The sequence below is a fragment of the Hibiscus syriacus genome, unplaced genomic scaffold, assembly GCF_006381635.1.
Source record: "Hibiscus syriacus cultivar Baekdansim isolate YM2019G1 unplaced genomic scaffold, ASM638163v2 tig00116962_pilon, whole genome shotgun sequence".
Lineage (NCBI taxonomy): Eukaryota > Viridiplantae > Streptophyta > Magnoliopsida > Malvales > Malvaceae > Hibiscus > Hibiscus syriacus.
In genome coordinates, this window is record NW_024063488.1 from 5,446,282 (window position 1) to 5,461,501 (window position 15,220).

The window sequence follows — 15,220 nt, forward strand, 5'->3', positions numbered from 1 at the left end:
TGTTTTTAACCACTGAGGTAGGTTATTGCTTTTCGCTACATAGTTTAAATGAAAATTATGATTCTTTTTAATATTCAAATTTTCATGTGTTTTAGATTTGATTTTTTTAACAATCAAAGTTTCAGATATTTTGATGTGTTTTAAATTAAGTTATATGTTATTTTGTCTATTTTATAAAGGGTAAACTACGTGATTGATCATTTTCGTTCAAGTTTTATATAATTTTTCTCACTAAATTCAAAAAAATTATATTTGATCACTTTTGTTTTATTTTCATCAAATTTCTATTCTCTGACGTGTCACATTGAATATGACTGAGGAAGCGTTCATGGTTTTCAAATTGTAATTGTTTTTCTGATTATTCTCCCTTGAGAGCCGGATAATAACAAAATAATTGTGATTATTAACCCTTTTTTATAAATCCTCTTAATCTATATTCTTTCTAAATCATTCCAACGGCAAAATAAAATTGTATATCGTAACTGTATAATATTATAACTCATATTATATATTATCCACAATATATCTAACAACCTTATCATAATGTTCACGAACCAAATACGAGAATCTAAAGTTATGCTCATCTTAAAAAAAACGAACAAAACACCCTACTATTACAATTCAAGCTTGAAAATTTTACTATGATAATGTTTAACAAAATGATTTGATATGAAAAAGAAAAGTATATTTTTCTTATTTTAAAGAGTTATTACTTTTAGCTGAACTTTCACTTTCAATTTAAATTTGATTACTTCTTGATGTAAGATAATCAATTTTAACATTTAATAGTATTTTTAATAGTCCACGATTATTACAAAATAATCTGTTTAAAATCTATCTTAACTATTGCCAACGTACACACTTTGTAGGCACAATCACGCAATTACTCAAGTTCGGGGCCTTTAACGAGGGCAACATTCTTTTTAACCACTTGATGTGTTAAATAATAATTCATAGCAAAATAATCGAGGAAGCTGCGAGAAAATAGATTGGATTTAAATGTAAGTTGAAGGTACTACCACTCAGACAGAGTAAACTTAAACCCGCCGAGACGCAGGAATTGAAACATGAGAGATCAAATAGAATGGGAACTTTTCACTATAAAAAGGGGAAGGGTAACGGAGAAACAATGAGGGGAAAGAAAATCGGAGGGCAAAGTCCACTATCCCAAATTAGCACACTGTGTTCCTAAGTTAACATAAGCAGACAATAAATAAGTAGAATACAACCTCGTGGCACAGGGCAGTAGCCATCAAGGTCTCTTCAGACCCCATCAACCATTACATGTAATTATTCAATCGCAAGAATGCCTTTGATTGGCCACTTTTAAACACTAAAAGACCCTGAAAAACCAGGAGGTGATATCATCAGTAACTGTTTTGCCATAACTGTTGGGTATGCTTTGATGGCTGGCCTTGAGACCCACTCAGAGTTCCATCCATGGGGTTTTGCTGCTGATGGTCCCCCAATACTCCAGTTTGTGAATGGTAGAAATTTGGGTATCCAAGAGCCCCAAAATGCTGTGAAGGTTGTTGCCCTTGTCGAAATCCACTGCCTTGCTGGTTCTGCCCCTGGAAGCTGTAATACGTGCTTCCAGGAACAGCAGACATTGTTCGTGAGCCAGGGCCATGAATCCACATGGCTGAATTCTCAGTCTAACCACATAAAACAAAGAAAAAAGGGTTCCCTTTTAGATACAAAGCAGTAGAAATAAAGATAACTGAAAAATATAAAAAGATACAGAAGCACGTGAAATCACAGATCCCTGAGAGTCAAGGTAGAAGGAGGAACGACAGACTTTTACTTCAGAACAATTTAACAAGAATGAATGCAATATTATGCACACACATTCCACAGAAATGAATGCAAACTATTCAATTCAAATGAACAATGTTCGTTACATCAATTACCTGTTGAAGTGACATCAAATGATTGCTGTCCTTGTACTGAGAACTCAGATTATCATCATAGCCAATTGTTGTGCCTGCAGGTGCAGTAGGTGGATTCAGAGGAAGTCCTCCAGGAACGTTGGTAGAATTCCCAAACCCATAGCCCGATACAACTGTAGCAGATTGAGGTAGGCTGCTAACAGAAACACTATTTTTGTACTGGGGGAGCACTGCTGCCAGGGACTGAGGGTAGTTACTATTACCAGCGAATGTTTGCTGGAATGCTGGTGGCATATAAGTGTAACTCTGAGGCAAGAAAGGATAACTAATCATGTTGGCAAAATGTCCCAATGGAAGCGTAGGTTGGGAAAAAGGGTGCATGGCTAGATGCTGTGGAAGAGTAGGTCCTGTGGCAACACTGGCACCAGGCAGGGTCTGTGGAGTTTCCTGTGGTGCAGAAATACTAGCTGCTCTCAGAGCCTGCAAATATCCAAGTTTATCAGGAAAGGATTAGATCTTTACCATTTAGTTAGGCTTTGAAAGTGACTTATCATTTTTTCTTTCCCCACCCCCCAACTATATTGTCGCTTATGGTTAGTAGGCATTTTTATCTTTTTTTCTGACACCAGCATAAGCAAATAACAAAAACATGCAACAAAATTAATCTCGATCTGGTAGAACCAGATGCATAATTGAGGACAAAGAAGTGATAGATAAGAAATAGACAAAGGCCACCATTCCTCATTAGGGATCGATGATGCATACGAAACTAGTGTTTAAGAATGTTTCTGTGTCAGCATATAGCATGTGCTTTCACAACCAAAATTCTAGTCAAATATGAAAGCAATATAGTGCATACTTGATGACACCGATACCAGGTAAAGTTGGCATTAAAAAGAGCTTCAATATTAGATTATATCAAGTTCCATATCACTTCGGCAAACTCTTGAAAAGATAATAGTATAAGTTATTTGGACCAAGCAACTCCCAACACGTACAAATAAGAGTATGTCCCAAGGAAAGGGCAGGTCTACCAATATTGATTTGCTCTCAAGGGAGTTAGAGAGATCCAACTCAGATGCCAATTAAAAAAATTCCAATAAAATAACAAAACTAACTTTAAATTGTGAGAACATTGGGCGTTTACTTTATTCTTATATCTTCATAGCCAACTCTTAGCTGCCTCCTATTTATCTCTTCTTAAACAAACCAAAATCAAATGTCCACAATAACTTATTTCAAGTTTTATCCCTTTTTTCCCCATATCTATACACCCACTCATACGAGTGTCTTGAGTCTTGATGGTATTCCATAAAATAAAAAGGGATAATAGCTGGTCACTATTAGAAATGTACAGTCACAGACATCAAGAAATTAATAATATAAAGCAAAGGGCACCTCTGACATAGAAATGGTTGGACCACTAATGGAAGAGTCTGCATTGGTGTATTTTGTAGTCGTGGGGAAGGGCAGGTATGGAAGATCCGGCTCCCTTGCAGTCTGAACATTTGATGTCAGCAAAGAGCTTGGCAATGAATTTGTGTATGCTTGCTGCACAAAAAACCATTATGGTAAGAAGGGAACTCCAGATACTAACACACTGTTCCAAAAACATATTAGGTCAATCAATAATTTCAAAAAGTACAACAGGGTTTTTCTTGAAAATGAAACCTAGAACAAGAAGTTGAAGCTATCAACGAGAAAGTTCTATGTAAAAGAAAATTTTGAATCAAACTCTAAAACATTTGTTTTGAATCATAAGCTAGAAAATTGAAGTTCATGTACTAAAACAGAAAAACAGAATCCTAAGTTGCATTACCATTACACTTGAAAAAGGAGTGAGATTTTGTATTTGGGTGTTTGTCTGCGGATGAGTAAAAGCAGGATTTAACTGTTGAGAGTTCTCATAGTTATAACCAGATGCAGATGAAGGAAATGCATATTGACTCCCTTGGGCAGCTTCCTGCTTCAGTTCACTTGGTTGAGAAACTTCAGTAGCCTCATAATTTCTAGTGTTCACGTTACTTCTGGTCATTATATTTCCCTCTGTGTTGCTTCTGAGATGTTCATCACCATTATACTCAGGATTTCTGCAAGCAAAAATGTTTACCACAATTGTACATGGAACAAAAGAGAAAAGCAAGGCAAATTAAAATCTTAGGAAAAGATTCAAAAGAACACCTATTTTCAATGTGCCCAATAGATGAGATATCTGCTGCTTCTGGAGCTTCATCCAAATTATTCTTCAAGGGCCTTGGTGCAAATGATTCAGAAAAGGCAGAATCAATGGCAGGTCCAAAACTTCCAAAACTCAAATGTGAACAGTCCAAGGAGTGGACTTGCAGGTGGTTTGGTATGATTAGAGATGGATTGTCCTCTTCATGTGGTGGCTCATGTTCATCACTATGCAAATTAAGCTTCTGCATATTCACAGCAACTGATGAAGAATCATCTTCAACTGAAAAAGAAAGAAACAAGATAATAAAGTGACCATAAAAACTTCCTAGCAGGTATACCATGGAATAAATCTACATCAAATGATCAAAAACTAACAGTATATCAAGGTAATAACTATATTCTAGAAAAGGGTAGATTTAAGATAAAATTTTAATTGGATCACAGGTTAAAAGTGTGTATAATTTTGGAGAAGAAAAGAGGGAGTCAAGGAAGGTGTTGTCCAACTCTAGTTGCGCTCAGGCTCATAAATCCACTTTGTTGGAGAGAGAAATGTAAAATTATTCAAAGTAAAGAATGTACGATATTTTAATTGTGTGCAAGGGGTTGGAGGTGATTGACCAACCCTAAAACATAATTGAAATTGCAAGACAATCAGAAATGGGTTGTCAAAAGAAAATTCCAAAACTGCAATCACTGTTTGCCTTAATCATAAGTGATTAATTCATGTGAATAACTAGGTCACCTTCATCGTGAATCACACAAGATCGAGTGAGTTAAAGCACTACACTAACCTTCATCATTCCCAAAACCATGCCTTTGAGGCTGATAGGAACTGATATCCTTACGCAAGTTATTATCATAAAGAGAGGAGCCTCCAGAATCATCCTCTTGTATATTTCTACTTGAAATAGAAGGAGACTGGACATGGTTATCATTGACAGTTTCAACAGGACCATCATCCCCTGTCTGAGCTTCCTCTAACTCGGATTGTATGTGTTCGTTATTTCTATCCACAGGCAATTTAGATTCATCTGCATGCAATCCAGATTCTGCAGATGCCTCAGAGATAGAGTTCACACTGACAGCAGATGGGTTGTCAATGGGGGGCCATTCATCACTTGGAGAACTATGCTGGTTTGTGGTGATATTAGGCTCATAAGTAACATCTGACACGTTCGAAGCGTGACCATGTGGTGGATGTATATTAGGATGTATTGCTGCTGCTGAAGGAGGTACTGCAGGATCCCGATTATTAACACTTTGATGAGGTGGGTTTGGTACGACAGACACCTTGTTTTGTGGCCTGCCCATCTTGACAATATCAGCCATTGATACTTGACCTGGAGCCCCCAACCAAGCAGATTGGTATCCCGAAGGTTGTGACAATGAAGAAACTCCAACTACACCTGCTGTGGATGTTTTATGTTCGGTGACAACAGCTTCACTGTAAAACTCACATATGAGAGAAGTAGCAAACCCATGAAAAACGTATCACAATTACATTGTTTATGAACCAAAAAATTAGAAATGCCATTCCAATATAGAAATGAGGAAAATTAAACTCAGTCAACTGAAAGTCTGAAACATCATAACACTTCTTTCACATAACTCTAGTCCAAACTCCACTTACCCCAGTTTTGTGAGCATTTGGGCTATTATAGTCACATCCGCCCTTGCCAAACTAGTCATCTTTTATAATGATCAGTTCACACACACAAACCAGAGCGGCTCAAAGGAGTAACTAAGTTATTTCATTAAGAATGATTTGGTATTTAACCAATATCATGATTCTCTTTGCATTCAATCAAATGCAAGCAAAAGCAAAACACAAATGTAGCAATACAAGCTACTTCAGGTCATTATAACTCAAATTCAATAGCTGCTTTTCAGCTCCTTAACTGGACAGACGAGAAATATTATCATTGAGAATCTATGGATTACCTGTGGGGAGGTCTCTGGTTCATGTTTTTTCCTTGTAGACCAGTTGCAGAAGATGAAGAGTCTGCATAAGCATGCGTTCCATTTTCCCTCTTTTGTGCAGGTTTACCATGGAAAGGGCCAGACTCTAAAAAAAAAAGAGCAGTTATGGATGAGAAACCGTCTTAAAGAGTTCCAGGACATTTTTTTCTAACCAGGTAAAAGCCAACTCTTAACAAAAATTAAATGGAGCATGTTCATATTCATACCATTAGAACTGTAATTGGATGAGCCACCACGCCCAATATATCGGTCTGAACCACTCTTACCACCACGACTCCCAAGGTTATTGGCACCACGAGATCTGGAATCAATTGTATCTTTGCTCTGGAGAAAGGGGGAAATAAGTCAAACGAGAAAACAGGAAGCAATATAACCATCACAAATCATTAAAAAAAATCAAATGAACTAACTAGGAGAGAGCTCGTCATCAGTGAAAAGTGAATCTAATTGAACACTCATTTGCAATACTGAAAGTAACTGACAACCTGACATGACGAATATATGACCACATTTCTGCCATTTATCACTTAAGTTATACAACAACAATAACAGAGGAAAAGAAAGGGACATGGTTATTAAGGAAAACGCATAGGTCGCATAAAAGTAACCGTTTGACATAATTTCCACCGGCACACACCTCTTTTTTCTTGTCCCGTTTGCTCTTCACCTCGTGAAAAGGATCTACACATTTGGCAAGCACGTTATTAGAAACGAAATACAGTGTCATTACAATAGCAGAAACTCCGTCAACTCTAAAGTTATGAAACAAAGCATCATATGTTTTCCCAATCAATTGAGAGTTACGGAGGCAGGGTTTTAGACTGTGGGCAACTGGGCATTCTCATGACCAAACTAAGCAGATTTTATCTTTACCACATTAAACCACCAAAACCCAGAAGTTATCATTCTTCAAAATAAAAATTAAAAAAATCGCTTTGATTAACAAAAAGCCGGGAAATAAAACCCATCAAATTGGGGACCAAAAAATGTTTAAAAATTAAAATAAATAGCGAAGAAAAATGGCGGGGAACCTTGAGAGAGTAGGCGATTAACGGCCTCGTTAGGGTTCATGTTACACTCTTTAAGCGTATCATAGATCTCGGGTTCAGGGCAGTTCACAATCTCCTTCAAGCTCTGGACTATCTTCCGAGACCCAGCCGGAATACCTGAAATTCCACTACTGCCCTTCCCTAACCCATTATTTCCACCACCTCCTCCTTTCCCGCTCATCCTCTCTCTCCGGGTACCCCCTCTCCAAACAGTTTCGCTTAGGTCTCTCTCAGATCTGAGAGAGAGAAAAAACGACGTGGTTAACGCTTTGAGCTTTTTGTCTTTCTCTTCTCTCGACAGAAATAGAAGGCAGCACGTAGCAACGAAGAGGTAAGGGAAGGATAAAACTCTTCGAAACAACGATTTATAAAAGAAGGGAAGTTATTTTCTCTTTTGAAGCGAAAACCCTCTGGGGTTGTGGCCGCGTATGTGTCCAATTTTATTCTTTAAGTTTTAAAATACTTGTTTCCGAAGGAAAAAAATAGAAAAAAAAATTAACATCTCATAAAACTAATAAAAAATTGATTTTTTCGTTTTCTTTAAATGCTTCAACTAATAAAACTGCAGTGGGTTTGGACGACGAGTTTTAAGATTTTAAAGATTTTAAAAATTTTAATAATATCGATATTTTTAAATTTATCAGTTCAGAATATTACGTATTATAATTATAATATTTGGATAAATAATTTTAAAAAATATTTAAATTTCATAAATAATTTAATATTTATACATAATATCATTATAAATAAAATAAAAAACTGGATAAAAAATGAATATAAAAAATGTTACTCTCTTCATAGAAAAAATTGGATAAAGTAAGCTCTCTCTGTGTAAGTTTACACGGCTCATGGGCTGTCTCATTCACTAATCGCTTTCCCCCCAATATATCCACAGCCCAATTCTCATGAATGCTCTCAAAATCTCCGCCCCCTTAAGTTTTTCTAAGAAATCAATTAAATCGGGGCCCAATTAATGATGTTTACATGCACAAGTTAATTATTATTTGTAGTTTGTATATAGGTAATTATCGGGTTGGTGTTATTAATTAATTAGATATAGATTCAATTAATAAATAATTAAGATATTATCATTTTTTAAGTAATAATTAATATTATAATAATATAGTTTATGTTTATATACAATATTTAAATAAAATAATTAAAATACTATTTCAAACACCAAATGTAAAATTAATAAATTTATATATAAACATTTATCATTTCACCTATAATTTTTTAAGAAATATAAATATACTTTTTTTATACTCACGTCGTATAATCTTATTAATACAATCTGGTTGGTTTTGTCATACGGAGATTCCTGCTTGCATCGTGTAGCCATACCGGGCAAGGGCATTGGCCACACTGTTAGCTTTCCGTGGGATGAGTGCGAACTCGAGTATCCATTATTTTTCCTAATACAATCTGGTTGGTCTTGTCATACGGTTGGGAGGGATCCACAGTACCAGAATAATGTTGTTGCTGATACTGCCTAAATGGTTTCACTGCCTGTTGTTGTATGCATTTTTCCTTCATACTATCATCTGTGCTTTTAGTTAGTTTTTTTTTTTTTGTGTGTGTGTGTGAAACAAATGCCTTCCCCGTTGGATTCTAGAAACTCTATTCATTAAGTGGTCGGTGTGAATTTTGCTCAAGTAATTGTTCGAAAAGAAATGTCTAAGGAACTAGAATTGGCTTGGTGACTGTATTCAAGGTAGATTTGAATTTCTAGGGCTTCTCTAACCATGGAAAAAATAAGAGTTTCCGGGGACAAAATAAATATATAACAGTACAAGTATGAATGAACACATGCTGTTTTCTGCACATAGAGAGAAGCCTGTAAAAATTGTTTGTCTTTAATTTGTTGTTCAGATGCAAATAAGTCGGCTAATAATCAGTTTCTGTGCAGGTTTTGGTGAATAACAGAACTGCTAGTGCAAGTGAAATTGTGAGTAGACCGGTTGCCCTCTATCTATGATTGCTTTTCGTTTCACAACGGGATAATGATTTGTATAGCCCCTGACCTATTAGAAAATGTCTATTTTGGTACTTGAACTTGAAAAAGTTTTATTTGGTATTTTCCTCAACTTCCATTCCATCCTAACACGATACCTGCATTAATGACGTGTTGCATCCATAATTTTGACACATATGCAGATATTGCTCGTGTGTGATATGTGGCTACCATGTAGTTATCCAGTGCCATAATTTATTTAAAAAGATTAGTTTTTTTGCTTTTATTTTAGTCTTTTCTCAACCCCATCTTTTACTTCTCTCCTTGATTCCCCTATCCTCCCCCACTATGGCCGGATCTGGTCATTACCTGACCAGGCTTTGCCAGAAGGGTATGCCTGACCTAATCAGGCCATTTCTAGCCTCTTTAAAGATCAGCCACCATTCCTGTGGCATGATCCAGCCGTAGGTGTGGAAGAGTAGGGGGAAGGAGGGGAAAAATGAGAGTAAAAGAAAGAAAATATAACAATTAACTCCAATTTGATCTTTAAATTTAAAATTGTGAAGTTTTTTTTATTATTGAAAATATGTTTGTTAATTATGATTTGGTATTTTCCAAAAAGAACAAAAAAATTATAAGAAATCAAATCTAATATGTATGAAAAAGAAGAAAATGATCTTTTGGGGGAATAACTCATAAATATGTTTCTTTTTCCTTTTCTGTCTTTTCTCATATCATCATGTGGTAGTCCCATGTTATCCACATGGCAATATTCATGTACGTCAAATTTTTATTGATTGGTTACCACATCATTGGTTTTTGTTAACTGTGTAAAGCCATGGGGAGATTGGTGAACAAATTGAAAGTTTAGGTACCCAACTATACATATACTTCAGTTCCGGCACCACATTAGACATTTTCTAATAACTCAGGGGTTGTATAGGACAAATTCCCTTTCACAGTTGCATTTATTCTAAACTGTAAAGCTGTTCTTGTTGGGGAGAGGACTTTTGGCAAGGTTTGACGTTTACCTGAGTTTCTGGAACTCAAGCTCTCCCTAGTTCTCTTTTCTATATCATTTGTCTATCTTGAACACCCCTGCCCAATCAAGCTGAAATGAATTTTATACCGTCTGGTTGGTGTCGTTGACTCGCTGTTTTTGGACCACGATGAAACTTCTCATGGCTGGAAATTGAAATCATTATTTCAGTTAAATGGAAAGCCATTTTTAAAGTTTCCATGTTAAAAGGATTGAGCTAAAGTCTTTTAATGATCTGTTTATTGAACTAATGGAAATAGATATTAGCCTTGATTATACATCTTGAAAACATTGTCTTCTGGAATCTGATACAAACCCTTATTGTCCGTTACAGGGTCTAATTCAATCTGTCTTTGAACTTCGTGATGGATCTGGGGTGGTTGTCACTGTTGGAAAGTATGAGACACCAAGTCATTTGGACATCAATGGCAATGGAATCGTACCTGACTATAGAAACTTCCCAGGTAATTACTTCTTTCGCGGTTCAAGCCGACGGAAATTAATTCCGTATCTCGAGCCCCGTCATGCAAGGAATCCAAAAACTATGTTCTCCATTTGATTCCTTTGTTGTTAGAAAGATCTATCTTTTACTAGTCCCAGCTGTTCAAAACTCAAAATGTAACCTAAAGGCCACCTTAGATTTCCTAACACTGACGATGAATCGAAAGTATCCGATATCTGATTAACACTGCTGTATATGCAGCAGCTTGGAGCGATATTGCACAGCATCTGTCAAGATGCAATTTGCTTCGACGATCTGGATTTGCTTGCCCAGTAGGTGCACTTGAGGATTTGAGATGAAAATGCAGAGTTAAGAGCTGTTTTGCTTCCACGCAGGCCTTTGACATATATCCGTTAACATGTCAAAGTGGGATTACAGAATAGATTTGGTGGATTCAGAGTTTTAGCGGATATAACACCAGCATAAGTAAAACGGACAGTCGGGACGAATTTACCACGAGACAACGGAGACAATTTCCCCACCTGAAAATCCTTCATACAATAATACTTTGTAATTCTTATCGTCAATAAAATAATATATTTATTTGTTCAATTATCATTAGAAGATAGTTACAGTACCGAGTAGTAAAGATCATTTCATAATGCATGTTAAATCATCACAATTTTTTTTTTGTGTGTGGAAAAAGTTAATATTTTTTGTTATTTGCATAGCATTTATATAATTAATTCCAAATAATTAAACATCTTTATATTATACATGATTTAAGAAGCACTGGATTTAAATTCCCAGCAGACCACCCTTTTTGGGCTTTTCCTATGAATTAATTTTCCCTCCTTTTGGCACCTTCCGTTGCTTGCTAATTCCAACATCCTTATGCCTCCCTTCTCAAGTTTTCTTATATTCTCCTTTCTCTGTTTCCATCTCTCTTCTATACAAGGAAGCTTTGATTCTTCATGTTTCCATTTTATTTTATTTTATGTCGGGATGATTACTATACCCTTCTTTGCAATACCTCCATGGCCCTTCTCTTTGTTTTATTATATAAATACCTATTTCTTCTACAATATTGTTCTTACTAAACAAGATTTTCATTACCTATTACCATTCAAGCACATTCAAGACATGGATTTTAGACTTGTTCAGTTTCTCACAATATTTCTCTTGCATCTTTTCCTATGTTCAGGTGATTGCTATATACTTATATCCACGTCTTTAAATCTTCATCTCTTGTCATGTTTATATATTTTTATGGGAAACTTGATTTTGGTTTTGCCCCAAATCTTGTTAGGATTTTGTATTAATGCTTGAAACAATTCTCATCTGAATGAGTGAATGTTTCTCTGGAAAATTTATGTCAAACCAATACTTAACTTGCTTTTAATCTCCAGGTTCAAGTATTTCCAGGAAACCTCCCCTCCGAGAAATCAATCGGAGAAAACAAAGCAGCCAAGAATCGCGGCTGCTCCTCGATCCTTCAATATCCACTACACTACTAGATAATGTCCCCATTGTTAACCCTACAACTCCAGGAACAAGTCCAAATCCGACATCTCCGTCAACTGAGCCAAGCACCAACCCGGCTACCCCGATCACAACTCCAACAGCACCGACCACAAATCCAACAACACCGACCACAACTCCAACAACACCGACCACAACTCCGACAACCCAAAACCCAACTCCTTCGACATCATCGGGAGGTTCCTGGTGTATTGCAAATCAAGGTGCTTCAACAACTGCTCTACAGGTAGCTCTAGACTATGCCTGCGGGTATGGCGGTGCGGACTGCTCAGCAATTCAACCTGGAGGAAGTTGCTATGAACCCAGCACGGTTCAGAATCACGCTTCTTATGCTTTCAATGATTACTACCAGAAACACCCTGATCCGACGAGCTGTGTTTTTGGAGGCACTGCTCAGCTTACAAATACAGACCCAAGTATGATATTCTGGGGGGGGGGGATCAACTTGTTTTTAAACTACAGTTTATTATAATCTTTCAATTAAAATTTGCCTTTGTATGTTGATCCAGGTAATGGGAACTGTCACTATGCAGCATCTTCGCCAACAGGGTAAAAATCTTACAATTACCATGGGACCAGCTCTCATATCAGTGTTATTTTCAATAGAGACTATATGTGTTGCTTATATTTTTCCTTTTAACATGTAAACACAGCGTGACTCCGCCAGCCAGCATAACACCACCGGCCACCCTACCACCACCGGATATCTCGACCATGACCCCACCCTTTGCGATGAGCCCCCCTTTCACCGGACCGGGTGGAGACACAGTTTATGGTTCGGCAGAACCAACAGGACTCCCAAGCTCAGCCAGCTCTATGTCATTCAGCTACGTGCTGATCTTTGCCACAATGTCACTTCTTGTTGCATACGAACTCGGGCCATAAAGGAAACAACTTTCAGTTTCTTCTTTTCCATGATCCGATTGCAACTTCTTTGGCTCTCCAACTGAGTTTGAGAAACTTTCAGCAAACTTGGGAATCGACAATGAGAGTCATGTTCTCACCGTTAAGATCTAAATATTTATATACTTGTTGATCTATGTATACATAAAAGCTGGTTAGAAAAACACCAAAGAAGAGCATAGAATCTCTTAGGTTCTTGTACTCATAGATAAGTTAAGAATATGATAGCTGCTTTTGCAGAATGATTGTTAGATGCACAGTAAAGTTATTAGAGATGCCCTGCTGGGCTTTGGCTATAGGAATTAATGATTTTTCAGAAAAAAAATCGTCCGACTTAGCTAGTTCATTACGCTAGATTTAATTCTTTTTTTACTTTATAATTATTCCTAGGCTAGCTTTTAATTATTTATCTCCAGTAAAATTCATACAGGATTTTCTCATTTCATTTCAATACCAATATTTTAAACGCATGCTATGTCAACCCAACAAAGCGTCTAATAATAACAAAACTGGTAACATCTTTCTTTAGCCGTATATTAAAACTGTTGTACGTGAGATTTTCCCCAATGACACATGAACTTCTGGAACCACTTGAATAAGTGAAAGCTGCAGTGTATAAAGAGGAACTAAAATAGACGTGTAATCTTCCCATGCAATTAAAAAACTGTGTATAATAAAATTAAAATTAAAGATAATATATATAATTTAATTAAAATTAAAGATCCGTATGTATAATTACACTAAATAAAGATCATATTTTACATTGCACATTTAATTAAAATTGATATATAATTTTAATAATTATCTCGACAATAATCATATATTTTACAATTAATTCGTGATATCTAAATACGCCCTTAACAAATTTACCTGTTAGATTGCTCAATAAAATCAAAATAAGTTAGGCCTACTTAACTCATCAACCTGTATTTTCAATCAAGCGCATATTATTATCTGGGCCCACTTTTCTTGTAAGTATAGTAAAATGCGATAATCTGGTCCGTCGCCCAATTGGGCATTCGCGAAATAAAAATTTATATTCTCAAAGGAAGGTCGGGATCGCCATTGCGCCAATTTGATGCGGTGGGTAGGCCGCAGAGTTGTTTTCTTGCTTGGTAGCGAAAATGGAGGTACACATTTCTAAAACTGAAACAGAGTGGCAGCCTCAGAAAGGAGATTCTTTAGGTAAACACTTGCTTAATAAGTAAATATTAATTCCTAGCCTTTTGTTTTTTTTTACCCCTTTGTATCTCTTGTTTATCTTTGAAATCGTGTGTTTTCGTCCTTCTACTCCTTGTTTTTCTGTAGAGGTTTCTGGTGAGCAGAAACTTAAAGAACTTATTGCTGAAGGCGAATTGGACTTTGATGGGTGGACTAAGCTTATCTTGGAGGTTGAGAATTTGTTCCATGTAAGTTTATTTAATCAGTTTTCTATTCCTTTGAGTTTTCTGATAAATGGGTTACTCATATTCATAATGTTTCATGTTGATCATTTGCAGGCTGACATACAGAAAATATGTTTAGTTTATGATTCCTTCTTGTCTGAGTTTCCTTTGTGCTATGGTTACTGGAGGAAGTATGCTGATCACATGCTACGCTTATGCACCGTTGACAAAGCTGTTGATGTCTTTGAACGAGCTGTGCAATCGGCAACGTACTCCCTTGGTGTTTGGGTTGACTATTGTGGCTTTGCTGTTTCAGTTTTTGAAGATGATAATGATATTCGTTGGTAATCCCAATGCTTGAAATTGTAGTATGTGTTAAGAAACAAGCAATGGATGTAAACACAAGAGCTGTTTGCTTCTTTGATGCTTTTCTTATTCTTGGAATATTAGTTAGACTAATAACCATGCTACCTGACAAAAGTTATCTTTTTATTACCAAAGGTTTTGTAATAAAAGAGATGTTTACTTAACTATAACATTCAAGAACGTACACTGATAAATGCACAATCCTGGAAGTTGATGAATGCATGTTGCCCTTTAGGAATGTGCTTAGTGCCTAAAGTCTTTTAATGACAAGAAAAATTGCCTTCTGAGTTACTTGTATCCTTGGTTTTAATAAGGTTGGACAATGAAATATTGATTGAAGTGATATGATTGTTTGAGAAAATTGCACTTAACTCTGTGTTGGTTAAGCTGAACAGATGGACTAACCACCATACTCCGTTGAGGTTGGCAGAACTGAATCTTTATTATGTTAGCTTTATTTATAAGATCCTGAAATTGTTTTAAGGATAAGATT

General features: G+C 36.2%; 3 protein-coding genes and 1 long non-coding RNA gene across 4 annotated transcripts; 3 read left to right on the forward strand and 1 right to left on the reverse strand.

Moving 5' to 3' along the window:
• Positions 1 to 1,092: 1,092 nt before the first annotated feature.
• LOC120190049 lies at positions 1,093 to 7,512 on the reverse strand. The gene is made up of 10 exons (XM_039193175.1): positions 7,079 to 7,512; positions 6,685 to 6,728; positions 6,254 to 6,371; positions 6,009 to 6,132; positions 4,859 to 5,511; positions 4,071 to 4,347; positions 3,709 to 3,979; positions 3,288 to 3,440; positions 1,911 to 2,369; positions 1,093 to 1,655 (listed from the first exon to the last, which is right to left on the reverse strand). The coding sequence occupies exons 1-10, from the start codon at positions 7,275 to 7,277 to the stop codon at positions 1,368 to 1,370; spliced, it is 2,586 nt and encodes an 861-aa protein (XP_039049106.1). The 5' UTR covers positions 7,278 to 7,512; the 3' UTR covers positions 1,093 to 1,367.
• A 2,482-nt stretch (positions 7,513 to 9,994) lies between these two features.
• Positions 9,995 to 11,150, forward strand: LOC120190014. Its single transcript, XR_005522592.1, has 3 exons — positions 9,995 to 10,068; positions 10,424 to 10,553; positions 10,796 to 11,150. It is a non-coding gene; the product is annotated as an uncharacterized LOC120190014 (long non-coding RNA).
• A 140-nt stretch (positions 11,151 to 11,290) lies between these two features.
• LOC120190115 (DNA-directed RNA polymerase II subunit RPB1-like) lies at positions 11,291 to 13,287 on the forward strand. Its single transcript, XM_039193244.1, has 4 exons — positions 11,291 to 11,735; positions 11,941 to 12,489; positions 12,583 to 12,622; positions 12,727 to 13,287. The coding sequence occupies exons 1-4, from the start codon at positions 11,426 to 11,428 to the stop codon at positions 12,956 to 12,958; spliced, it is 1,131 nt and encodes a 376-aa protein (XP_039049175.1). The 5' UTR covers positions 11,291 to 11,425; the 3' UTR covers positions 12,959 to 13,287.
• Positions 13,288 to 14,013: 726 nt separating this feature from the next.
• Positions 14,014 to 14,885, forward strand: LOC120190493 (pre-mRNA-processing factor 39-like). Its single transcript, XM_039193570.1, has 3 exons — positions 14,014 to 14,161; positions 14,285 to 14,385; positions 14,476 to 14,885. The coding sequence occupies exons 1-3, from the start codon at positions 14,101 to 14,103 to the stop codon at positions 14,707 to 14,709; spliced, it is 396 nt and encodes a 131-aa protein (XP_039049501.1). The 5' UTR covers positions 14,014 to 14,100; the 3' UTR covers positions 14,710 to 14,885.
• Positions 14,886 to 15,220: the final 335 nt, after the last annotated feature.